Source organism: Sapajus apella, unplaced genomic scaffold (genome assembly GCF_009761245.1).
Source record: "Sapajus apella isolate SASKATOON/1434 unplaced genomic scaffold, GSC_monkey_1.0 scaffold92, whole genome shotgun sequence".
In the NCBI taxonomy this organism is placed as follows: domain Eukaryota; kingdom Metazoa; phylum Chordata; class Mammalia; order Primates; family Cebidae; genus Sapajus; species Sapajus apella.
Genome location: NW_022437032.1, coordinates 8,007,018 through 8,028,531, shown reverse-complemented (window position 1 = coordinate 8,028,531; position 21,514 = coordinate 8,007,018). Strand labels below are relative to the sequence as shown.

Genomic DNA, 21,514 nt, shown 5'->3' with positions numbered 1-21,514 from the left:
GCAAACAGCCAGCAGGAAAATGAATGGGCATGCCCGTGCTCCAGTAAAGCTTTACGTATGGATGAATGTAATTTCATATATTTTTCACGTCATAAAAATCACTCTCTTAAAAGCTTTACTGTAGTAAAAAAAACATGAGCAGTACGCTTTTGAACAAAGTTTATGTGTGAAGCAGAGTACTGTGAACGCTAAGCAGCATGCTGTATGGCAGATCGCTGGAACTGTTTCATCTTGCAAAACTGAAACCTCATACATCTTGAGCAGGAAATCCCCAGTCCCCCCTCCCCTTGGCCCTTCCAACCACCATTCTCTTTTTTGCTGCTATTGTTTGACTAATGTAGATGCCTCATGTAAGTGGAATCATGCAGTCTTTGTCCTTCTGTGTCTGGTTTATTTCATGTAGCATGATGTTCTCAAGCTTCATCCATGTTGCTGTATATGATAGGATTTCCTTATTTTGAGACAGAGTCTCACTCTGTCAGCCAGGCTGGAGTGCAGTGGCTCGATCTTAGCTCACTGTAGCTGCCACACTCTGGGTTCAAGCCGTTCTCCTGCCTCAGTCTCCCGAGTAGCTGGGATTACAGGCATGTGCCACCACATCCAGCTAATTTTTGTATTTTTAGTAGAGATGGGGTTTTACCATGTTGGCCAGGCTGGTTTCAAATTCCTGGTCTCAAGAGATCCGTCTGCTTCAGCCTCCCAAAGTGTTGGGATTACAGGCATGAGCCAATGTGCTTGGCTGGATTTTCTTCCTTTTAAAGGCCAAATAACATTCCATTTTATGTATATACCAAGTGAAAAATACTCTTCTTTTGATTGTTTTTTTCAACTAGTTGAAAATGTAAAAAACATTCTTAGCTCAAGGGCCATACAAAAACCACCAGCCTTGGCCCACGGGTTGTAGTTTAGTGGACTTTGGAGCCAGATGGCCTGGGTTCGAATACTGCTTTATTACTTACTAGGCTGTGGGGCCTGGTTAACTTACTTGGCCTCTCTGGGCCTCAGTTTTCTCTATGACAGTCGGGAATAGTAACAGTATACACCTCACAGACTATGGTAAGACGTGCCTGGGTTAATTTATGTAACATGATTCAAACAGGCTGGGCGCAGTGGCTCATGCCTGTAATCTCAGCACTTCAGGAGGCTGTGGTGGGCGGATCAGGACGTCAGGAGCTCAAGACCAACCTGACCAACATGGTGAAATCCCGTCTCTACAAAAAATACAAAGATTAGCTGGGCGTGGAGGCATGCGCCTGTAATTCCAGCTACTCAGGAGGCGGAGGCAGGAGAATCGCTTGAACCTGGGAGGTAGAGGTTGCAGTAACCTGAGATTGAGCACCGCACTCCAGCCTGGGTGACTGAGCGAGCCTTCGTCTCAAAAAAAAAAAAAAAGAAAAAGAATGATTCAAACAGTATCTGGTACATGATATGTCTAAATGAGTGTTAGTCATTATTCCTCAAGAACCACCTGCCTGCATTTTCCTTGTGAAAATTGATAAGGTACAAAGGACAGTGAAGTCCCATTTGATTAGATTACTCCTTACCTGCCCCACCCCCAAACCTTGGCTCCTCTGTCTCCTACTGGGAATAACCTTTCCAGTGTTTTGTTAGTTACTTTATAGTGTCACTTTACGCATCTTTTTTTATATTAATCACATCATACTGTACATACTCATTTATCTATCTGACAAATACAGTAGTGAACAAAACAGATGAACATTCCTGCCCTCATGGGGCTTTTATTCTTATGAGAAGAGACAGATGTAACAAATCAATCAGTAATACACACAGGATGTAATGAATCAGATGGTGATCTGCTGCAGTAAGGAGTGTGTGGGGGTGCCCTTATACAAGATGGTCCAGGAAGGCTGGACAGTGAGGTGACACTTGATTAAGGGCCTGAGGAGTTCTGGAACTTGCTTTTCCCACTCTGCCTGATGGGCTCAGAACATAAACAGACCTGCCTCATCCTTTGCCCAGTATCTTCCAGGGGAAGGATGCTTCATAGCAATTTAGTTATTTCTTGCATTGGTGAACTTTGCTGATTTCTTTCAGTAACAAACAAAGCTACAACCAACTGCTCAGTCACGCCATCTCCTGCATACGACTGAGGCTTCTCCAGATAGACAGAGAAGTGTACATGCTGCCCCGAGCGGCGGGGCACATTTAAGGTCATAGAATCTGCCAGGTTGCCCCCAGACTGGCTGTGCACTGCCATCACCTACCCCCAGAGCCGCCCAACGCCCAGGCCTGCTTTTACCAGCTACCTGGAAGCTTCTTCGGGTGACTCAACCCTAGGTCATTCTCACTTCCCTTCCCGCTGATAACTGTCTTCCCCTCTCCGACCCTCTTCTGCCATTAGTGCCTGTCCTGTATCACTCTTTTCTCATCACCACTGTCTCATTTCTGCCCTTGACATCCGGACGCCTTTGGTGGCATGTGCACCCATCTGTGGATTAGTGACTTGGGACAGAGTCCTCAGAGGCCTTCTGAGGGGCCTTAGGAAGGGTTGCTGCTTCCTCCCCCCCTGGGTCTCCCAACAAGACCCCCCGAGGCCAGCAGTGCCTTGTCAGAGGCATCTTACTGCACGAGTCTGGGGCCCGGGGCACAGGGCTCCTGAGCTCTGCCTCGGCTGGAAACCCCAGGCTCATTCCTGTTCCCTCGACGCTTGGCTGACTGCTACCCGTGGCTACCCTCAGGATTCGAACCCTGGACCTGAGCCAGTTCTGACTTCACCGCCCTGCCCGCTGCCCACATCCCTGTTAGAGCATCTCTGTTCCCAGGCCCTGGTAACTGGGGGCCCAGGAATCCTCACGCCCCTCACAGGGCTGTTCTTATTCAAGGGGGGAGATGTTTGTGGGCAGGAAATGGGGCAAAAGGACAGACGTTCTATGTCCCCGTGATTAGCCCCAGAAGGGCCCTGAGTACCCCTGGATAATTTGATTATTGGGCTGCTCTGAGATGAGGTGTGGATGTGGTGAAGAATTTTAAAAAGGAGGGAACGTATTTTTCAGGATATTTAGAGAATCCACCTGCATTGAGGCTGGGAGGAGGGAAACAGTGTGCTGAGCCCCTGGACTGTAGTTTATATTCCAGGGAGTCCAGCAGGGCTGCAGCACTGCCTCATCAGAACTTTGGAATTAATTCACTTGGGAGGCTGGAGGCCTACTATGTGCAGAGTGCAGGTGGGGATGGGGGTGGCTTCTGCCACTTGGGCCTGGACCCATCAGACTTATAGGAAGCCCAGGATGACCTGTCAGAGGCAGAGGGATCTCCACGTGTGCTGGGATTTCCAGAACAGAAGCAGGACAGAGTGTTTTCTGGCAGTTGAACACTTACTCAGCCTTCTCCTGGTGGAAACTCCATTCTTATTTGGGACTCTATTCTCAGCCAGTGTTCCAGGGTAGAGCTCCTGCTACGCCCATGTCTAGCTCAGGAGCAGAGCATATGACTAATAGCCCAGGGAACCAGGCATCCTCCCGGCCACACTGATTGGCTCAGGGACAGACATGAGGCTGATCCAGAGCCAATGAGATGGACTGAGACTCGCTCAGAATCCTGGGAAAGAGACTCGCTGGCTTGCAGCTGGACAGGAAGCTGGGAGGATGTAAGGAAGGTCGCATTGCTACCAGGAGGAGAGAGAGCTTCTGTGAATAGAGCTGAGCAGAAGAAAACAGAGCTGACAGTAGAGAGAAACCAACTCCTTGGGGGTTCATTTGAACTCCTGGATCCACCCATACCTGACACTACTACAGCTGGTTTTCAGTTAAACAGGTGAATATATTTCCTCTTTGATTAAGCCATTTAGAGTTCAATTTCTGTTTATAAACAACTTGCAAGAGCCTAGTCTGATTCAAAAAAATTACCCTATAGTTTAGGGCAATCCGGGAAGACTTTATGGAAGAGAAGATGGATAAGACTTGATAAATTCAGGGCAGGAAAGCACTAGTAAAAGATTGTGAGATGCATCCAGCAATCTCGTCACTGGGATATACTCAAAGGAAAGTAAATTGTTCTACCAAAAAGACACCTGCGCTCACAATAGCAAAGACATGGAACCAACCCAGATGCCCATCAGTGGTAGACTGCGTAAAGAAAATGTGACACATATACACCATGGAGTACTACACATATACACCATGGAGTACTACACATATACACCATGGAGTACTACACAGCCTTCAAAGAGAATGAAGTCATGTCCTTTGCAGAGTAACATGGATGAAGCTGGAGGCCATTATCCTAAGCAAAGTAGCATGAACACAGAAAGGCACGTGTTCTCATTTATAAGTGGGAGCTAAACATTGGGCACTCATGGACATAAAGAGGGGAACAACAGACACTCGGGAATACAAGAGGGGGAAGGAAATGGGGCAGAAGGACAGATGTTCTATGTTGTCTAGGCTGAGGCAGGGAATTGCTTTAACCCAGGAGGCGGAGGTTACAGTGAGCTGAGATCCCACCACTGCACTCCAGCCTGGCCAACAGAGCGAAACTCCATCTCAAAAAAATAAAAAAAGTTTATATTACATCTTTACATGCCAGGAAACAGGGCAAAGAGAGAGGATGAGGGGCAAGGGCTGAAAAACCACCTGCTGGGTATTGTGCTCACCACTTGGAAAATGGGTTCAATTGTACTCCAAACCCCAGCAGCATGCACTTCCCCTTTCTGACAAAGCTGCCCATGTGCCCCAGAAAAGTTGAAGAAGAAAAAACAAAACAACAAAAAAACAAACAAACAAACAAAAAAAAACGGAAGGCCAGGTGCGGTGGCTCACACCTGTAATCTCAGCACTTTTGGAGGCCGAGGCGGGTGGATCGCCTGAGGTCAGGAGTTCGAGACCAGCCTGGCCAACATGGTGAAAACCTGTCTCTACTAAAGATACAAAAATTAGCCAGGTGTGGTGGTGCTCGCCTGTAATCCCAGCTACTCAGGAGGCTGAGGCATGAGAACTGCTTGAACCTGGGAGGCAGAGGTTGCAGTGAGCCAAGATCACGCCATTGTACTCCAGCCTGGGCGACAGAGCAAGACTCCATCTCAAACAAACAAAAAAACAACAACAAAAAAAACCTGAGATGATTGTAATAACTAGCAAGTTTGAGGCTGAAATGGCTCATACTGGGGATGACAAAATAGAGAGGTGTGATGTGTCTGTGTGTGTGTGTGTGCATTAATGCACATCACTCAGTAGTTTATATCACATCTTCACATGCCAGACTGTGAGCTCCAGGAGGACTGTGACTGGGTCTGTTTTCATGCACCCTGGAATAGCCAGCACTGGGCATGGTGCCTGGCACATGGCAGGCTCTCAATGAATATTTGTTGAGGTAGTGAATGAATAATGGAATCAAGTTTGACTAGTCCACTCCTCTCGTATGACTCTTGCGAATAGCGGACGTACTACGTGTTTGACTCCCAGCACAGTGCCTGGCACACAGTAGGTGCTCAATAAATGCACATGATTAAGTACGCAAGGGTATGCTAGTTTTCCAGATTTGGGAGTGGAGGCTCTTAGGAATAAGTAGCCCGTCCAAGATCACATAACATGAGTCAAGGCTGGGGTTCTGAACGTGATCTCACCAACCCCAGATGTGAAGCTCACTGTACAGTGCAGGAAGAACAATGTGATGGGCTGCAAGGGCCGCAGCACTGCGGTCAGGCCTGCCTGATTCACGCAGGCTTTCAGAAGAGTCTGAGTTTGGTGCCCATATTTACAAATCAGGAGATTTCATAGGTAAAACATACAAATTTGTGGCTTCTGTTGAGGAATCAGGAACGCTGGCCATCTGGGCCCACAGTTCTACCTGGGCCCGACCAGCCCCTTTTGGACAGAAACCTCCTCCACAGTCCCCACCACTCCCTATCGTTCACTCCCTCCTGGCACGCTACTCTCTGTCAGTGATCACCTGTTCTCTAGTGACTGTTATTAACCTGGGAAGTCACAGCAAGCTGGGCCCAGGGCTAATGGCAGTGGGGATGGGAAAAGAGAAAGAGGGATGGATTTGGCAGATGGTCTGGGGAACGACGTGTATGAGCTGTGGGGGGATGTCAGAGCTGACTTTGATGATTTAGATGGGGCAGGAAGCTTTGTTCATTTCCTTATTTCTTTTAAAATGGGAATAAATGAAACATCACTGTCAGCCTCTCCTCCTTCTCCTCATCCTCATCATCATCTAAGCCAGGGGTCAGCAAGCTACAACCAAGCAGGTCCGCTGCCTGTTTTGGTAAACAAAGCTTCCTTGCAGCACGGCCATGTTTATTTGCTTGTATACTATCTGCAAGTACGATAGTATTTCAGATACGACAATGGCAGACTTCAGCAGTGTTAACGTGGACTGTATGCCTTGTGAAGCCTAAAATACTTAGTATCTGGCCCTTTACAGAAACATTTGTTGCTCTGATGTAAGCTACGACATACTGAGTATTTATTACGTGCAAGGGGGCTCTTCTAATGTCCTACACGTGTTAACTCATGTGACCCTCAAAAACTTTTGTGGTAAAACCATAATCAAATACCACTACCCACCCAGCAAAGCAGCCCTGTTAAAAAAGACAACACCAAGTGTTGATAAGGGAGGCAGAGCACCTCCCATTTCTGGCTGGGACTGTAAACTGGCACAACATTTTTTTTTTTTTGAGATGGAGTCTTGCTCTGTCTCCCAGGCTGGAGTGCAGCAGCACGATCTCGGCTCACCGTAACCTCTGCCTCCTTTGGTTTGGGTGATTCTCCTGCCTCAGCCTCCCGAGTAACCGGGATTACGGGTGTCCGCCACCACACCCAGCTAACTTTTGTATTTTTAGTGAAGATGGGGTTTCACTTCTTCTTTGGCCAGGCTGGTCTCAAACTCCTGACCTAGACGTCATCCCCAGGGTGGGGGTTATGACTGGAGAGGGGTCCCAGGGAGTCTTCTGGAAATGCTCTATGTCTTGATCTGAGCTGTGGTGAAACAGATGCACACGTATGTGGAAATTCATCAAGCCATCCACTTAAGATCTGTGTATGTTACCTCATGTCAATCTTAAATAACAAACAGAAAAAACTATGACTGAGGATCAAGCATTTCTGCAAATGCTCAGACAGCACCCACCAACGCTAAACACGCACACGCCCTGTGCTCAGCAATGCCGCTGTGAGGAACATATATAACAGAAATGAGCCCGCAGGCTTACCCGGAGCCAGGTTCTAGACTCTGCTCAGCAGCACCATTTGTAATAACCCCAAACTGGATGTACATAAATGCCCAATAAAAGTAGAAGAAATAAACAAATTGTGGTGTAAGCGCATGATGGAGCGCTGTGTGGCGAAAATGAAGTCAACGTAATCCTGGGCACGAGAAGCCAGATGCAGGGTGAATCTATAATGCTGGGAGTCTGAATCACTGTTATCCTCATGGGAAGGGTGTCGAGTGGGGGGAATTCCATGAGGGGACTTCTGGGGGTGGTGGTGACATTCTCTTCTTGGCCTAGCTGGGTGCTCATTACACGTCTGTTGCTTTTACGACAAGGCTTTGAATGGTACACTCTGTATATATATTTTCTGTAAGAATATTCTGCCTCAGCAAAATGTTAAAAAAACCAAATTCTTGGAAACAGAGACTACTCTTTGAGAAATGCACACATTTTTCTTTTCTTTTCTTATTTAAAGAGAGTCTTGCCCTGTCACCCAGGCTGAAGAGCAGTGGCAAGATCTTGGCTCACTGCAGCCTCAGACTCCCAGGCTAAAGCAATCCTCCCAGCTCAGCCTTTCCAGTAGCTGGGACCACAGGCATGTGCCACCACATCTGGCTAAGTTTTGTACTTTTTTTTGTAGAGACAGGGTCTCGCCATGTTGCCCAGGCTGGTCTTGAACTCCTGGGCTCAAGTGATTCGCGTACCTCAGCCTCCCAAGGTGCTGGGATTACAGGCATGACCCACTGTGCCTGGCTGAGAGGTGAAAAACGGAGAAGAAGGAGATGTATGTAAAATGCTTAAGGTGACACATTTAAGTGTCAAAGTCACAATCCGAACACAGGCAGTCTGGCTCCTGGGCCACGCAGCCTCGCCCAGGCCCAGAGAGGTCGCGGCTTACCTTGGAGTAGTCGGAGCCGTGCTTCTCTTTCACCCCGTTCCGGCAGAGCGTGTAGTTATAAAAGCGGGAGTTTTTAAGAAGTCCGACCCACTCCTTCCAGCCGGGCGGCACATAGGAGCCGTTGTATTCATTAAGATACTTCCCGAAGAAAGCTGTGGAGGGAATGGGATCAGGAGGCCACGTGAGAATGTGCTTGACGATGTTTATTAAACCATTGTGTGCCCGAGGCCTCAACACGCACACCTGCTCTGCCATGGAGCCCGCTGGAAGAGCCAATGGATACATGCATTGAATACAGGATACAGGATTACAGAGAAAGTCAGTTGTTTGGAAATATGGTTATCAAAATATTAAAAGCATTTGCGATACAGTGTGTCTTCTATTTTCACCTTTATCTGAGGCAGAGCCCTGCTCTGTTGCCCAGGCTGGAGTGCTATGGCACGGTCTCGGCTCACTGCAACCTCTGCCTTCTGGTTCAAGCAATTCTCCTGTCTCAGCCTCCCGAGTATGGGATTACAGGCATCCACCACCACAAAGCCCAGCTAATTTTTGGTATTTTTAGTAGAGATGGAGTTTCACCATGTTGACCAGGCTGGTCTGGAACTCCTGACCTCAGGTGATCCGGCTGCCTTGGCCTCCCAAAGTGCTGGGATTATAGGCGTGAGTCACCGCACCTGGCCTAGTGTGTCTTTTAACACCTTGCAGAGAGCGATCATCTCAAAATAGTTAAGCGTGAAAATATTTGATTTTGTCATATCTGCAACAACTGCAATGGGACATTACAATACTGGTGATTTCTACAGATGACAAAACTACAGACTCTGCCAACAAATTGTGGTTTACGGCCTATGTTCATATTGGAAGCAAATGCTAAATTTCAGCTGTAGGTTAGTGAAAACCAGACTGCAATTTTTTTTCCCACTGAAGTTCATGGATCCCTTGGATTCTGTCTACTACACAGCAAACTGGAATGGCTAACATTAAAAAAATGGGCAACACTTAGTATTAAACCACTATGCACCCGAGGTCCGCACACCTGCTCTGCCGTGGAGCCCTGTGGGACGCAGAGCAATGGATCCCATCTCCAGCCCTCTTACATGCATTGAATACAAGATACAGGATTACAGAGAAAATCAATTGTTTGGAAATATGGTTATCAAAATATTAAAGCCATTTGCAATATAGTGTGTCTTTTTAAAATTTTTATTGGAGACGGGGTCTCGCTTGAGTCTGGTGGGAATGCGGGAAAACTCGAGCCGACTGGTCCATCCACGGGGGAACCTCTTTGGCTGTGTCTGCTACATCTGATCTCATTAATAACTTCTATCCAGCAATTTAAATCTTGGTTATTTACCCAACAGAAAAGTATTCACACATTCACGTAAAGTCAGGTATAAGAAGTGTTCATGGTGGCACATTTATAATACTAAATAAGTAGAAACAAATGAAACGTTTATCAACAAAAGGATGGGTAAAGAAATTGTTGCATATTTTTAGAATGGAAGACTACACTGAAACTTGAATGAAAGACCCAGTGCTACATTCAAGAACATTGATCCATCTCAACAACCTAACAACCTTAAGAGAAATCAACCAGATACAAAAGAATACATGCTGTGTGATCTCATATATGTGAAATCCAAGAACAGGCCAAACTAATCTATGGTGTTAGAATAAAAACAGTGGGTGTCCTGGAGACGGGGGGAGGGTTGGTGAGAGCTTGGGGGTTTCTCGGGTGATGGTCTTGTTCTGTTTCTTGCTGGAGCAGGTGGTTCAGTTGGTGACACCTCACTGACCTGGTCATCTGGGAGCCGTGCACTTTTCCACATGCACGCTTTACATCAATGACAAAGCTTAAAGAAAATCACCCTAATTCATCGGGAAAGCAATGTGCCTAAAAATTATCTGTGATGAGGAGACAGGCAAGATCTCTTTCTCTTCTGTTTTTATTTCACATGCACATATTTTTTTTTGAGACAAGTCTCACTCTGCCACTCAGGCTGGAGTATAGTGGCACAATCACGGCTCACTGAAGCCTCAACCTCCCAGGCTCAAGTGCTCACCCCACCTCAGCCTCCCAAGTAGCTAGGACTACAGGCGCATGCCACTATGACTAGCTTATTTTTGTAGAGAAGGAGTTTCACCATGTTGCACAGGCTGACCTCAAGCAATCGGCCTGCCTCAATCTCCCAAAGTGCTGAGATTACAAGCATAAGCCATGGTACCTGGCTTGCATGTGCAATTTTTAATAATCTATAGGCTGGGCACAGTGGCTCACGCCTGCAGTCCCAGCACTTTGGGAGGCCGAGGTGGGTGATCACAAGGTCAAGAGACTGAGACCATCCTGACCAACATGGTGAAACCTTGTCTCTATTAAAAATACAAAAATTAACTGGGCATGGTGGCACGTGCCAATAGTCCCAGCTACTCAGGAGGCTGAGGAAGGAGAATTGCTTGAACCCGGGAGGCAGAGGTTGCAGTGAGCTGAGATCGCGCCACTGCACTGCACTCCAGCCTGGGTGACAGAGACTCTGTTTAAAAAAAAAATCATAATCTATAAAGCCATATTTAAGAAATGGGAAAATCTGAGTCTAGAGACAGCAATTGTATTCTAGTCCTCTCTTTCTAGATGAGGATACTGTGACACCGAGATTCCTGATGAGTATTGTTGACAGCGCAGAATACAGGCATTCAAGGTGGTTGTAGGGATGTAAGGAGATGTTGCTAACAGACAGCTGGGTGCTCGGCTGAGAACCCAGGAGGGGAAGAGAAAGGCAGGGGAGGTGAACGCCCAGAGGAAGGAGGAGAGTGGGTGGGGCGGGGGTCTGGTACCCCCAGAGGAGAGGACAACCCCTCCACCTGTGTCCTCAGAGAAAGGGGAGAGCCACCTGGCCTGGGTGAGATTCAATAGGGCTGGTTCCCTCTGCAGGGGTTTTCCTGGTGACCTGGCAGGTGGCTGACACTTTCCAGGAGTGGGAAGACCCCTTAGGAACCCAAGCAGCTGGATTCTGGAACCCCCAAAGTACACGGCAAGGGGAAGCACCTCGTTAAATGACTTGCCCACCATGCAGGGTTGGAGGTGGCCGCTCCAGAGGCAGAAGGCTCTGGGTACACAGGGGAGGTGAGAATAGGAAGGGAGGATCCCCCAGCAGCCTCGGAGGTAAGGTCCGGGTGGAACCTCCCTTTGTGTGGGAGGATGGAACAAAAATAGACGGAAAGAACCTGGCGTTCTACAGAGGAGGAGGCGGGGAACCGGCTGCACCGTCTCTGAGTCTGAGTCACATCCAGTTTTCAGAGCGAATGTAATTAGGTGGTGGGTGCCTAATTAAACAGCAACTGGGCGTCCCTGGCTGGGTGTCAGGGAGTAACTGAGTGGGAGGCAGCATGGGAGTCCTGGGCAAGCTCAAGGCCTGCACGTCTCTTTCTCTGGCACCTGGCATGTTGGAGAGGCCTCGATGCATCCAGCTCGTCAAAGCAGTGGCTCTTGGCTGGAAGCGGGTTCATCTCTGTCCCCAGGAGACACATGGCAACGTCTGGAGACATTTTTGGTTTCATCAGAACTTGGTGTGCTGCTGGTATCGGGAGGGTGGAGGCCAGGGATGCTGCTCAGTATTCTCTGTTGCAGATGACAGCCCCACACGACCAAGACTGACCCAGGACAAAATGTCAGCAGTGCCTAATCCGGGAAATTCCCCTCCCTGCTTTCTTTTTGAGAGAAGGTCTTGCTCTGTCGCCCAGGCTGGAGTGCAATGGCGTGATCTCGCCTCACTGCAACCTTCGCCTCCTGGGTCAAAGCGACTCTCCTGTCTCAGCCTCCCGAGTAGCTGGGATCACAGGTGTGCACCACGATGCCAGGCTAATTTTTGTATTTTTAGTAGAGATAGGGTTTCCCCATGTTGGCCAGGCTGGTCTCAAACTCCGGACCTCAAGTGATCCACCTGCCTCAGCCTCCCAAAGTTCTGGGATTACAGGCGTGAGCCACCATGCTCTGCTGAGAAACCCTATCTTATTTAAATAAACCTGCCCATAGTCCCACACTCCCGCAGCTCACCCTCAGGTCTTTAGAGCCATATTGTGAGAAGACCCCTGGAGACCAAGTGCAGCTCAGGAAATAAGATTTCCTAAACGCAGTGACCTCGTCCCCCACCTCTGACGCTGCCCTCCACGCTGGGGGCTCTGCTTCGGCAACACTCCTGGCCTCTCTCCATGCTGTCCTGTACCTCCTCTGAGGGGACAAACAATATACAGGTATTGATCGACTTACGACCTATGCAACTTACGACCATTCGACTTTATGACCACAATCGCTAGCCACGACTGCTCCGCATCTGGCAGCGCAAACGTTGCCCAGCTGGGCGTACGACAGTGCAGATCAGCTTCCGGCAGCACTACCATCTCCGCGTGCATATAGCCTACTCAACTTACGACCAAATCGTGTTACGACCGGTCTGTCGGAACCAATTGTGGTCGTAAGTCGAACACTAGCTGTACAGCAGAGGTCACCTTTCACACGTTTCCTGTGAAAGCCCAGATAGTAAATATTTTAGGATTTGTGGGTCAGAGGGTCTCTGTGGTAACTATGAAACCCTGCTATTGTTAAAAAGAAAAAAAAAAAGTCACAGACAAGACATAAACAGGTGGGTGGGGCTCTGTTCTGATAAAACTTTATTTATAAAAACAAATGGAAGGCCAGGTGAGGTCCATGGGCTGTGATTTGCTGACCCCTGGCATGTGTCTAGTGGATTTGGAGGGCCAAACTGGGCATGCCCAGCCCAATCCTTCCCTTGCTTTTCCTCTGGGGAGTCAGCTGCCCCCAGGGAGTGCTAGTTTTCAGGAGGCTTGTCCTGTCTGCATGGGGAGGAGAGGTGTGGACCTGTGTCAGTGGTGAGTCTGCCACACTCTGGAGTTTGGTCAGGAAGCCCAAACGCCCTCAGAAGGAAGCCATGCCCTCAAACCCAGCCTGCACCAGATTCATCAGAGTACAGTGCTGACTGTCATCTGCTGACTCTTGGGTTTGATTTCTTAATTGGCTCAGGACCTCAACAAGGAAGAGGGTAAATTTTAATAAGCTCCCTCATAAATTGGTATTCCTATTTTTCTAAAAAAAGATGAGTTTTGTTATTACTATTTTTTTTTTTTTTTTTGAGATGGAGCCTGGCTCTTGTCACCCAGGCTGGAGGGCAGTGGTGTGATCTCGGCTCACTGCAAACTCTGCCTCCTGGGTTCAAGTGATTCTCCTGCCTCAGCCTCCCAAGTAGCTGGGATTACAGGTGCCTGCCACCACGATCGGCTAATTTTTGCTTTTTTTTTTTTTTTTTTTTTTGAGATGGAGTTTCCCTCTTGTTACCCAGGCTGGAGTGCAATGGCGCGATCTCGGCTCACCGCAACCTCCATCTCCTGGGTTCAGGCAATTCTCCTGCCTCAACCTCCTGAGTAGCTGGGATTACAGGCACACACCACCATGCCCAGCTAATTTTTTGTATTTTTAGTAGAGACGGGGTTTCACCATGTTGACCAGGATGGTCTCGATCTCTTGACCTCGTGATCCACCCGCCTCGGCCTCCCACAGTGCTGGGATTACAGGCTTGAGCCACCGCACCCGGCAATTTTTTGCATTTTTAATAGAGACAGGGTTTTGCCATATGGGCCAGGCTGGTCTTTAACTCCTGACCTCAGGTGATCCACCTGCCTCGGCCTCCCAAAGTGCTGAGATTACAGGTGTGAGCCGCCGCGCCTGGCCGAGTTTTTTTATTTTTCACTCTTCTCTTTTCTCCATTTCCCCTGTGCCTCACTTCCCACTTAGCCCTTTAGAAATGCAATTATAACCTGTACCTCCTCTACACCAGACACTCTCTACAGGGCAAGTTCATCTAGCCATGCGCTTAGAGGCTCTGGGGAACTCTCACTCACTGGGAGGTTGCCCGGAGAGACAATGGTCCATCTACAGCCCAAAGTATGCCAGCTGCAAAACCCCTCCCAGGTGGAGAGCTTCTGGCCACCCTTACAACCTAGTTCCACTCATAAAGGCACCAGTGGCTGCCAGCTGACTTCCCAGCAGACTATGTATTCAAGTGAGATACGCGGACCCCCCACCACTCACTTCCTCCCCTGTGTGCCATCCATTCATGCCAGGCCCCCTTTCACTCCTAATCCCAGCACTTTGTGAGGCTGAGGTGGGTGATCACCTGACATCGGGAGTTCGAGGCCAGACTGACCCACATGAAGAAACCCCGTCTCTACTAAAAATATAAAATTAGCCGGATGTGGTGGCGCATGCCTGTAATCTCAGCTACTCGGGAGGCTAAGGCCAGAGAATTGCTTGAACCTGGGAGGTAGAGACTGCGGTGAGCCGAGATCAGGCCACTGCACACCAGCCTGGGCAACAAGAGCAAGACTGTCTCAAAACAACCAACCAACCAACAAACAAAAGCACCTCCTTTCTGCTCCAAAAGCAAAGCAGTACCCTTAAGGCAGGAAGACTGTACTTTTTCTCCTAAGCTAGCTTTGGAATAAAAAAAATCACTTTCTTTATACCAGATCTTGCTTTTATTACCTGCATTTTGCTTACATCCCCTACAGAGCCCCAACACTTGCTACTCATGGCAAACAATATTGGCAGTGATGAAAAAGATTCCTTTTGAAACAACTGAAGTCCAAAGAGTAAAACCATTTGGGGCAAAATGATAACAACAGAATCAGCATACCTGGGCATGGTAAACATCATGATGGTGGCACTTGAACTTGCTGAACTTGGGGTCCTGCTTCCCTAGGGAAGGGATGCATGCCTATATCCATTTGACAGTATTTATTAAACACCTACGGCATGCAGAGAGCTGTCCCAGCACTGGAATCACAGGAGTAACAAGACCACCAGAGACTCCTCCGCCCTCGGGCAGCTGATGTTCTAGTGTGAAATGGTGACGGATGTAATGAAGAAAACAGAGGAGAATGACGGGGCAGAGTGGCCCCACTTGCTGCTGTGAGAGGCCGCGCTGGGCTGATGGGGAGGAGGCAGAGGGGATGCGAGGAAAACTGCTCCAGGCAGAGGGAACGGCCAGGTGCAAAGGTCCTGAGGCCGGAACAAGCGTGGGGGCATCGAGGAACCCAAGGGGGACAATGAGGACGGGAGGGAATGACATCACAGGGAAGAGCAGACAGATCCCATAGGGCCCTGGAGACTGTAATGAGGCGTGGTGACAGGAAACACGATGGGGAACACGAATGAGGGTGTGCGCCGCTCCTGGAATGTCGCCTGCCAGATTGTGCCTTCTGTGTGCGTTTTCCTGGAAACAGGTCCACAACTTTTGACACATTGCCACGGATGTCAGCATGTCCCAAGCCCAGACCACACGCCATTTAAGAAGCACAGATTTTTCACCCCCTCAGTTTGCAGAAAAGTGAACCCAAAGCCAGAGAAAAAGGCTGCACTGAACTCCCCACTGGGGAACTAGGTTCCCCGCCACACTCCCGCATCTTCCAAGTCCCCACCCGGTGAACCTACTGGTTCCCGCAGACTTGGGCCAAGGTCTTTCTGATGAATGCTAGAGTTTAGCTTGTTGGCCTGGCTGCTGGGATCAGAATTTCTTCACGGGGAGTGTGTGGGAGTCCTTCTCCTGCCCATTCTTTTCAATGCCACGGATGTCAGCATGTCCCAAGCTGTTTCCTCTGCTAGAATCTCCCCTTTCACATGTCTTTCCTTTCTCCAGTCCCCAGCCCTTAAAAACCCAAAAAGAGTGTATTATTCAGGCTCCACCAGGCCCTAGAAAATAACTTGTCAGAGGCTTTTAGTGCCAAATTAGATTTTGCTCTCATTTGATTAGATTTCCCAAAGGCCCTTTTAAAAATGGTTATTCCAGCACCAGTCGAGGTGGGAGAAGCAAATTAGCATGGGCCCTGGGGCTCCTGGGCTGGGAAACACAGCCAAGAGAACCAGCTAGAATTAAAACCAGGATTAAAAGCACAGCCCGAATTGTGGCAGGTGGCTGGTGCCTGGGAAGCTTGGATTCGCTGAGCTTTGGAGGCGGGGACAGCACGAGAGGAGGGGCAAGCTGGGGGTTGGTGTGGGGGTAGAACATTTGGCAGGCAGATTAAGAGGAATTAATGACAAGCCAGGAAAGGCCATTGACAATGAGCTTGCTGGCATCCACTGAAAGGCCAGTGCACTTACTGCCTCCTGTGTGCCAGGCACTGGGTGGAGGCCTCACCTGCCTGGCTCTGACTGGTATCCTTTGGGCACCGACACTTCCTTATTTAAGTACACACAGGCTGACCTTGAGTCCTGACTCCAGGGATGTGTGCAAATCCTTGACTGACCCATCAGTACCACACTCCGCTGGTGATCATGGGAAAACTGGTTAGTCCAGGGAAAGGCATGTGACCCAAGCTGGGCCAACTGCAGACAGTCAGCCCTGGGATTTTTGGGGAGCTACCAGCAAAGAGAATGTCTTCTTCCTCAGGGATTGGAGCTGGTGGGATATGTAACTGAAGCTGCTGGCAGCCATCTTGCCACCAAGAGGGAGGAGTCTGTGTGTGTGTGAAGCAATATGGAAACATGCAGAGGTGGGAAAGACAGAGACAGACAGAGACAGAGAGATGCTGGTTTGAGCCCCTGGGGATCCACTCTTACCTGAAACCACTTTTCTTTCTTTTTTTTTTTTTTTTTTTGAGACAAAGTCTCACTTTGTCCCCCAGGCTGGAGTGCAGTGACGTGATCTCAGCTTACTGCAATCTCCGCCTCCGGAGTTCAAGTGATTCTCCTGCCTCAGCCTCCCGAGTAGCTGGGATTACAGGTGCCTGCCACCACACCCAGCTAATTTTTGTATTTTTAGTAGAGATGGGGTTTCACCATGTTGGCCAGACTGGTCTTGAAATCCTGACCTCAGGTGATCTGCCTGCCTCGGCCTCCTAAAGTCCTGGGATAACAGGTGTGAGCCACCATGCCTGGCCTGAAACCAGTTCTGATGCCAGCATTTTCAGATTTATCAGTGGTTTTCAATCGGAGAACACTGGGCAATGGAGACATTTTTGCTTATCACAACTGGGTGTTGAAGGGCTGCTATTGGCATCCAGCGGGCAGAGGGCCGGGATGCTCCTAGAACTCCAATAATGCACAAGGCAGCACCCATAATAAAGAAGTATCTTGCTCAAAATATCACTAGTGCTGAAGCTGAGAAACACTGAGTTATGCAAATCCATAAACCACACCCACTCCACTTTTGTGTTGTTTTATTTGCTTAGTTTCAGTTCTTTCACCTGCAATTAAAAGACCCAAGATGCTTAGCATAGCACAGGGTTTGGCAAGCCACATCTGGCCTGCTGCCTGATTTTATAAATAAAGCTTTATTGGAACACAGCCACTCCATTTGTTTACACATCATTATGGCTGAATCCACACTACAATGGCACAGTTGAGTTGTTGCAACAGAGGTGGTGGAGGTGGGGGTGCAAGTCTAAAATATTTACTATGCGGCTGTTTGCAGAAAGGGTCTACAAGCCCCTGGTGTAAGGCAAAATTCCCTGTGAGCCCAACAAAGGATCCCTTTGGAATTTCAAATAGGATGGTGGTAACCTGGGAGAAGTGATGACAGTTAATTAGAGGTGGATTCTAAACTGGCTAGGATGGCGCATGGGCCTCTGTGGTGCAAAGGAAAAGCAACAATGACACAACAATGAGGATGGAAGGGACAAAGACAATGATGACAAGAGGAGCAGCTAGTCACAGGCTGCCCTCGCCCTGCATGGTTCCAACATGCACGAGCTTTAGCGTTCACAGCTCAGTTAAATAACACCAGTCCCCCTGCAACACGGGTTAAACTTAGCTACCACGGTTATATTACTAACTGTGAGGAATGGCATAAAGGACAAACGTCACTGCTCACCCTTCAGTGCACAGGTCGCTGTATACGACAGATGCACATTGTGATCAATGGCCCAGCATGTGGCTTCTCACAAAGTCTATTACAGGTGTTTGGTCACTGTGCTTCTGTGATTCAGTTCATGCACAGACAGCAAAGCGTGTAGTGGTGTGACCTCCTTGCCTCTCAGTCATACATCTACAAGGCAGTTTACAAAAGTGGATCATGAAGGAGAGAACTGGCCAACAGAGATGAAGCCCAGCGAAGAAATGAAAAGTAAAGATGCTGAAATGGAAGCTTTAAAGTAAAGTGGAATTGTAGAAGAAAGGGAAGCTGACCATGGGAATGTTGATGGTGTCAATGTTTGACAGACTCTATACATAACCAGAAGACCTTAGTTGAAGGCAGACTTAAGTGACACAAATGAAGTAGTAGTTGTGATGAAAAGGATTATCTTCCTAAGGAAATGATGCTGAACAAAAAAGAAAGCCCTTCATATTAAAGGAGCTAGTGGAAATATATTACGACACTCAAAGCCCTGGGTCCTTAGGCAAGTCTTTTAACCTCTTATTACCTCAGTTTCCCCAGCTGTCAAATGGAGTTAATAACAATATCTACCTCAGAGGGTTGCTATGAGAATGTATGTATAGATGACATTTTGGCCAATGACGGACTATAAACAATGGTGGTCCCATAACATTACAATACCTTTTTTGTGGAGCTATGATCTTGCTCTGATGCTCAGGCTGGAGTGCAGTGGTGTGATCATGGCTCGCTGAAACCTCAAACTCCTGGGCTCAAGCGATCCTCCCAACTCAGCGTACTGAGCAGCTACAGATGCACATCACCACCCCTGGCTAATGTGTTTTTTTGAGACAGTCTCACTCTGTCGCCCAGGCTGGAGTGCAGTGGCATGATCGGGGCTCACTGCAACCTCCGCTGCCTGGGTTCAAGTGATTCTTCTGCCTCAGCCTCCCAAGTAGCTGGGACTACAGGTGTCTGCCATCATGCCCAGATGATTTTTTAAAAAAATTTTTAATAGGGACAAGGTTTTACCATGTTGGTCAGGCTGGTCTCAAACTCCTGACCTCAGATGATCCACCCACCTTGGCCTCCCAATGTGCTGGGATTACAGGCGTGAGCCACTGGGCCCAGTCTAATGTTTTAATTTTTAGTAGAGATGAGGTATCACTATGTTGCCCAGGCTGGTTTGGAACTCCTGGGCTCTGCCTTGGCCTCTCAAAGTGCTGGGATTACAGGCATGAGCCACCATACCCACTAATATCATATTTTTACTGTACTCTATTAATACATTCACGTATGTTTAGACACGCAAATACTTCCCATTGTGTTACCATCACCTACAGGATTCATTACAGTCACATGCTGTAGAGGTCTGTAGCCTAGGAATGATAGGTTGCACCACAGAGCCTAGGTGTGTAGTGGGCCATGCCACCTAGGTGTGTGTAAGTGCACTCCATGATTTTGCACAATGACACAATCAGCTAACGACACATTTCTCAGGATGTATCCCCATCATGTGACACATGGCTGTACACTGCTTGGAACTGGCACACAGCAAATGCCTACTAAGGGTTATATTTTCATTATCCACCAATGGGCGGGTCCCCTGTAGAGCCAACTTCTTGCTGTTAACATCTGGCTTAATGGAGTCCCCCAGCCCCCTTGGCAGGGATCGCTAGCCCCCCAAATCCTTCCTGCACCCTGCTTCGTGACCCAGCAGGTCAGCCACTTCCCCTGCAGGCAGCTCTGCGGTGGAGGCTCCACACAGCTGCCTCTCCATTTGTCTGAGTTAAGTGCTGCTGGGGAACGATTCCGAGCCTTATGGGAGGAGGAGACCCTTCTGTTCTCTCTCCCAGCCCCAAATCTAACTGAAATTGCCTTGTGATAATTGCATTTGTGGTGTGTGAGAGCTGTGTCTCGTGGCAACCAGAGACTAAGATTAGCTGGTGATAAACCTGGTACAGGGACACTCAAGGTATCACTGGGGATAGCCAAGGGCAATGGGGGAAACAGAGGGCTCCTGCAACCGGAAACCACTGGGAACCTTGGCCACCTCTCCCTGCTATGCTGGGCCAGCACAGGATCACACTGCTCCTCCCGACATTAGTTCCCCCCTTTCCCCAGTAACACAGGTGGTGATGTGGCAGAGTGGCCAAAGTGTCTCCGCAGTCAGACTGTCTGAGTTTGAATCCTGGATCTCCCACCTCCTAGCTGTGGGACAAGGGACTTCGTCCCGTGCTTGCTGGCAATGAGTGAGACGACGGTGCGCCACCACCCACTGCTATGCATGCAGATGAGCTGACAGGCATGCAAAAGGTGAAACAGGACCCGACCTGTCCTAGGGGACTCCCAAGAGGCAGCCGACAGGACATAAAGCACCCACTGCTTTCCAAGGACTTTCTCTCCCCCACAACGGGCCATCTGGGTGGAAATATCAACAGGGCTTTTTTAAGGACATCAGCAACTTTCAGTATATGTTCATCCCACACCATCTCCACCCACATCCTACATTAAAGGTAATTGACAAACAACTCTCTAAGAGTCCAAATGTTTCAGAGCTGACTCGCTGAATCATGCTACACCATTTCATTAAATATTTATTCACTTTGATTTGGCAATTTGTCCTCATATTTTGGAACCAGTATACACACACGTCTATGCACATGCATAAATATACAACCCATATATATACACACATACATGAATACATATACACAAGCACAAATACACAACATATACATATACACACACACGAATATAAACACACATACATGTGTGAATATATAACATATATACACATATGTATGAATATGTGGGACACATATATGCACATGCATATACAACAGTCACATATATGCAATGCATGGATATACATGTACATATACATACACAATGCATGAAAATAAAAGCACATATATACACAAGCACGAATATACAACATATACACAATGCACGAATATGAGATACATATGCATATTCATGCATGAATATACAACATACATATAACACACATACATGAATACACCACACACATATACACAATGAATATATACACATACATAAATATATCAGACACATAAACATGTGCATAGACATACAACAGTTACACACACATGCATATACATGCACACATACACACATACATTAATACACAATATACACAATGCATGAATATATATACACACATGTATGAATGTAACACACAATGCTTGAATATACACAAATGCATGAGTATACCTCACACACATATACACACATACGCCATTTTTTCTTTTTTTCCTTTTTCTTTCACATAACTTCTGAAGAGCCACAGCCACTGCACCCCTGGTGTCTCCCAAACACAAAAGCCCCCACTGTCAATCAAGGTGCCCTTCCTCACCCAATGGGCAGGTGTGTGACCAAGCCTGGCCAATCACTCTACCCTGGGACTCTGAGTCATGGGTTGGGGAGACACAGAAGCAGAAGGAATGCTCAGAGAGCCACGAGAACCCCTGTGAGACGGCTGTTCAAAAGCTGCACCCTGGACCCTCAGGTCTCCCGTCCTGGCCCTTCTGCGCCTTGGTGTTT

General features: G+C 48.2%; 1 protein-coding gene across 5 annotated transcripts in view; it reads right to left on the bottom strand.

The window, feature by feature from the left end:
- Positions 1 to 21,514, bottom strand: part of SULF2 (sulfatase 2) — a 128,710-nt gene that overhangs the window by 36,052 nt on the left and 71,144 nt on the right. For all 5 annotated transcript variants that reach the window (XM_032256063.1, XM_032256064.1, XM_032256065.1 and 2 more), the window contains exon 4: positions 8,070 to 8,221. In XM_032256063.1, the coding sequence (XP_032111954.1) occupies positions 8,070 to 8,221 (152 nt within the window). The remainder of the gene's footprint in view (positions 1 to 8,069; positions 8,222 to 21,514) is intronic.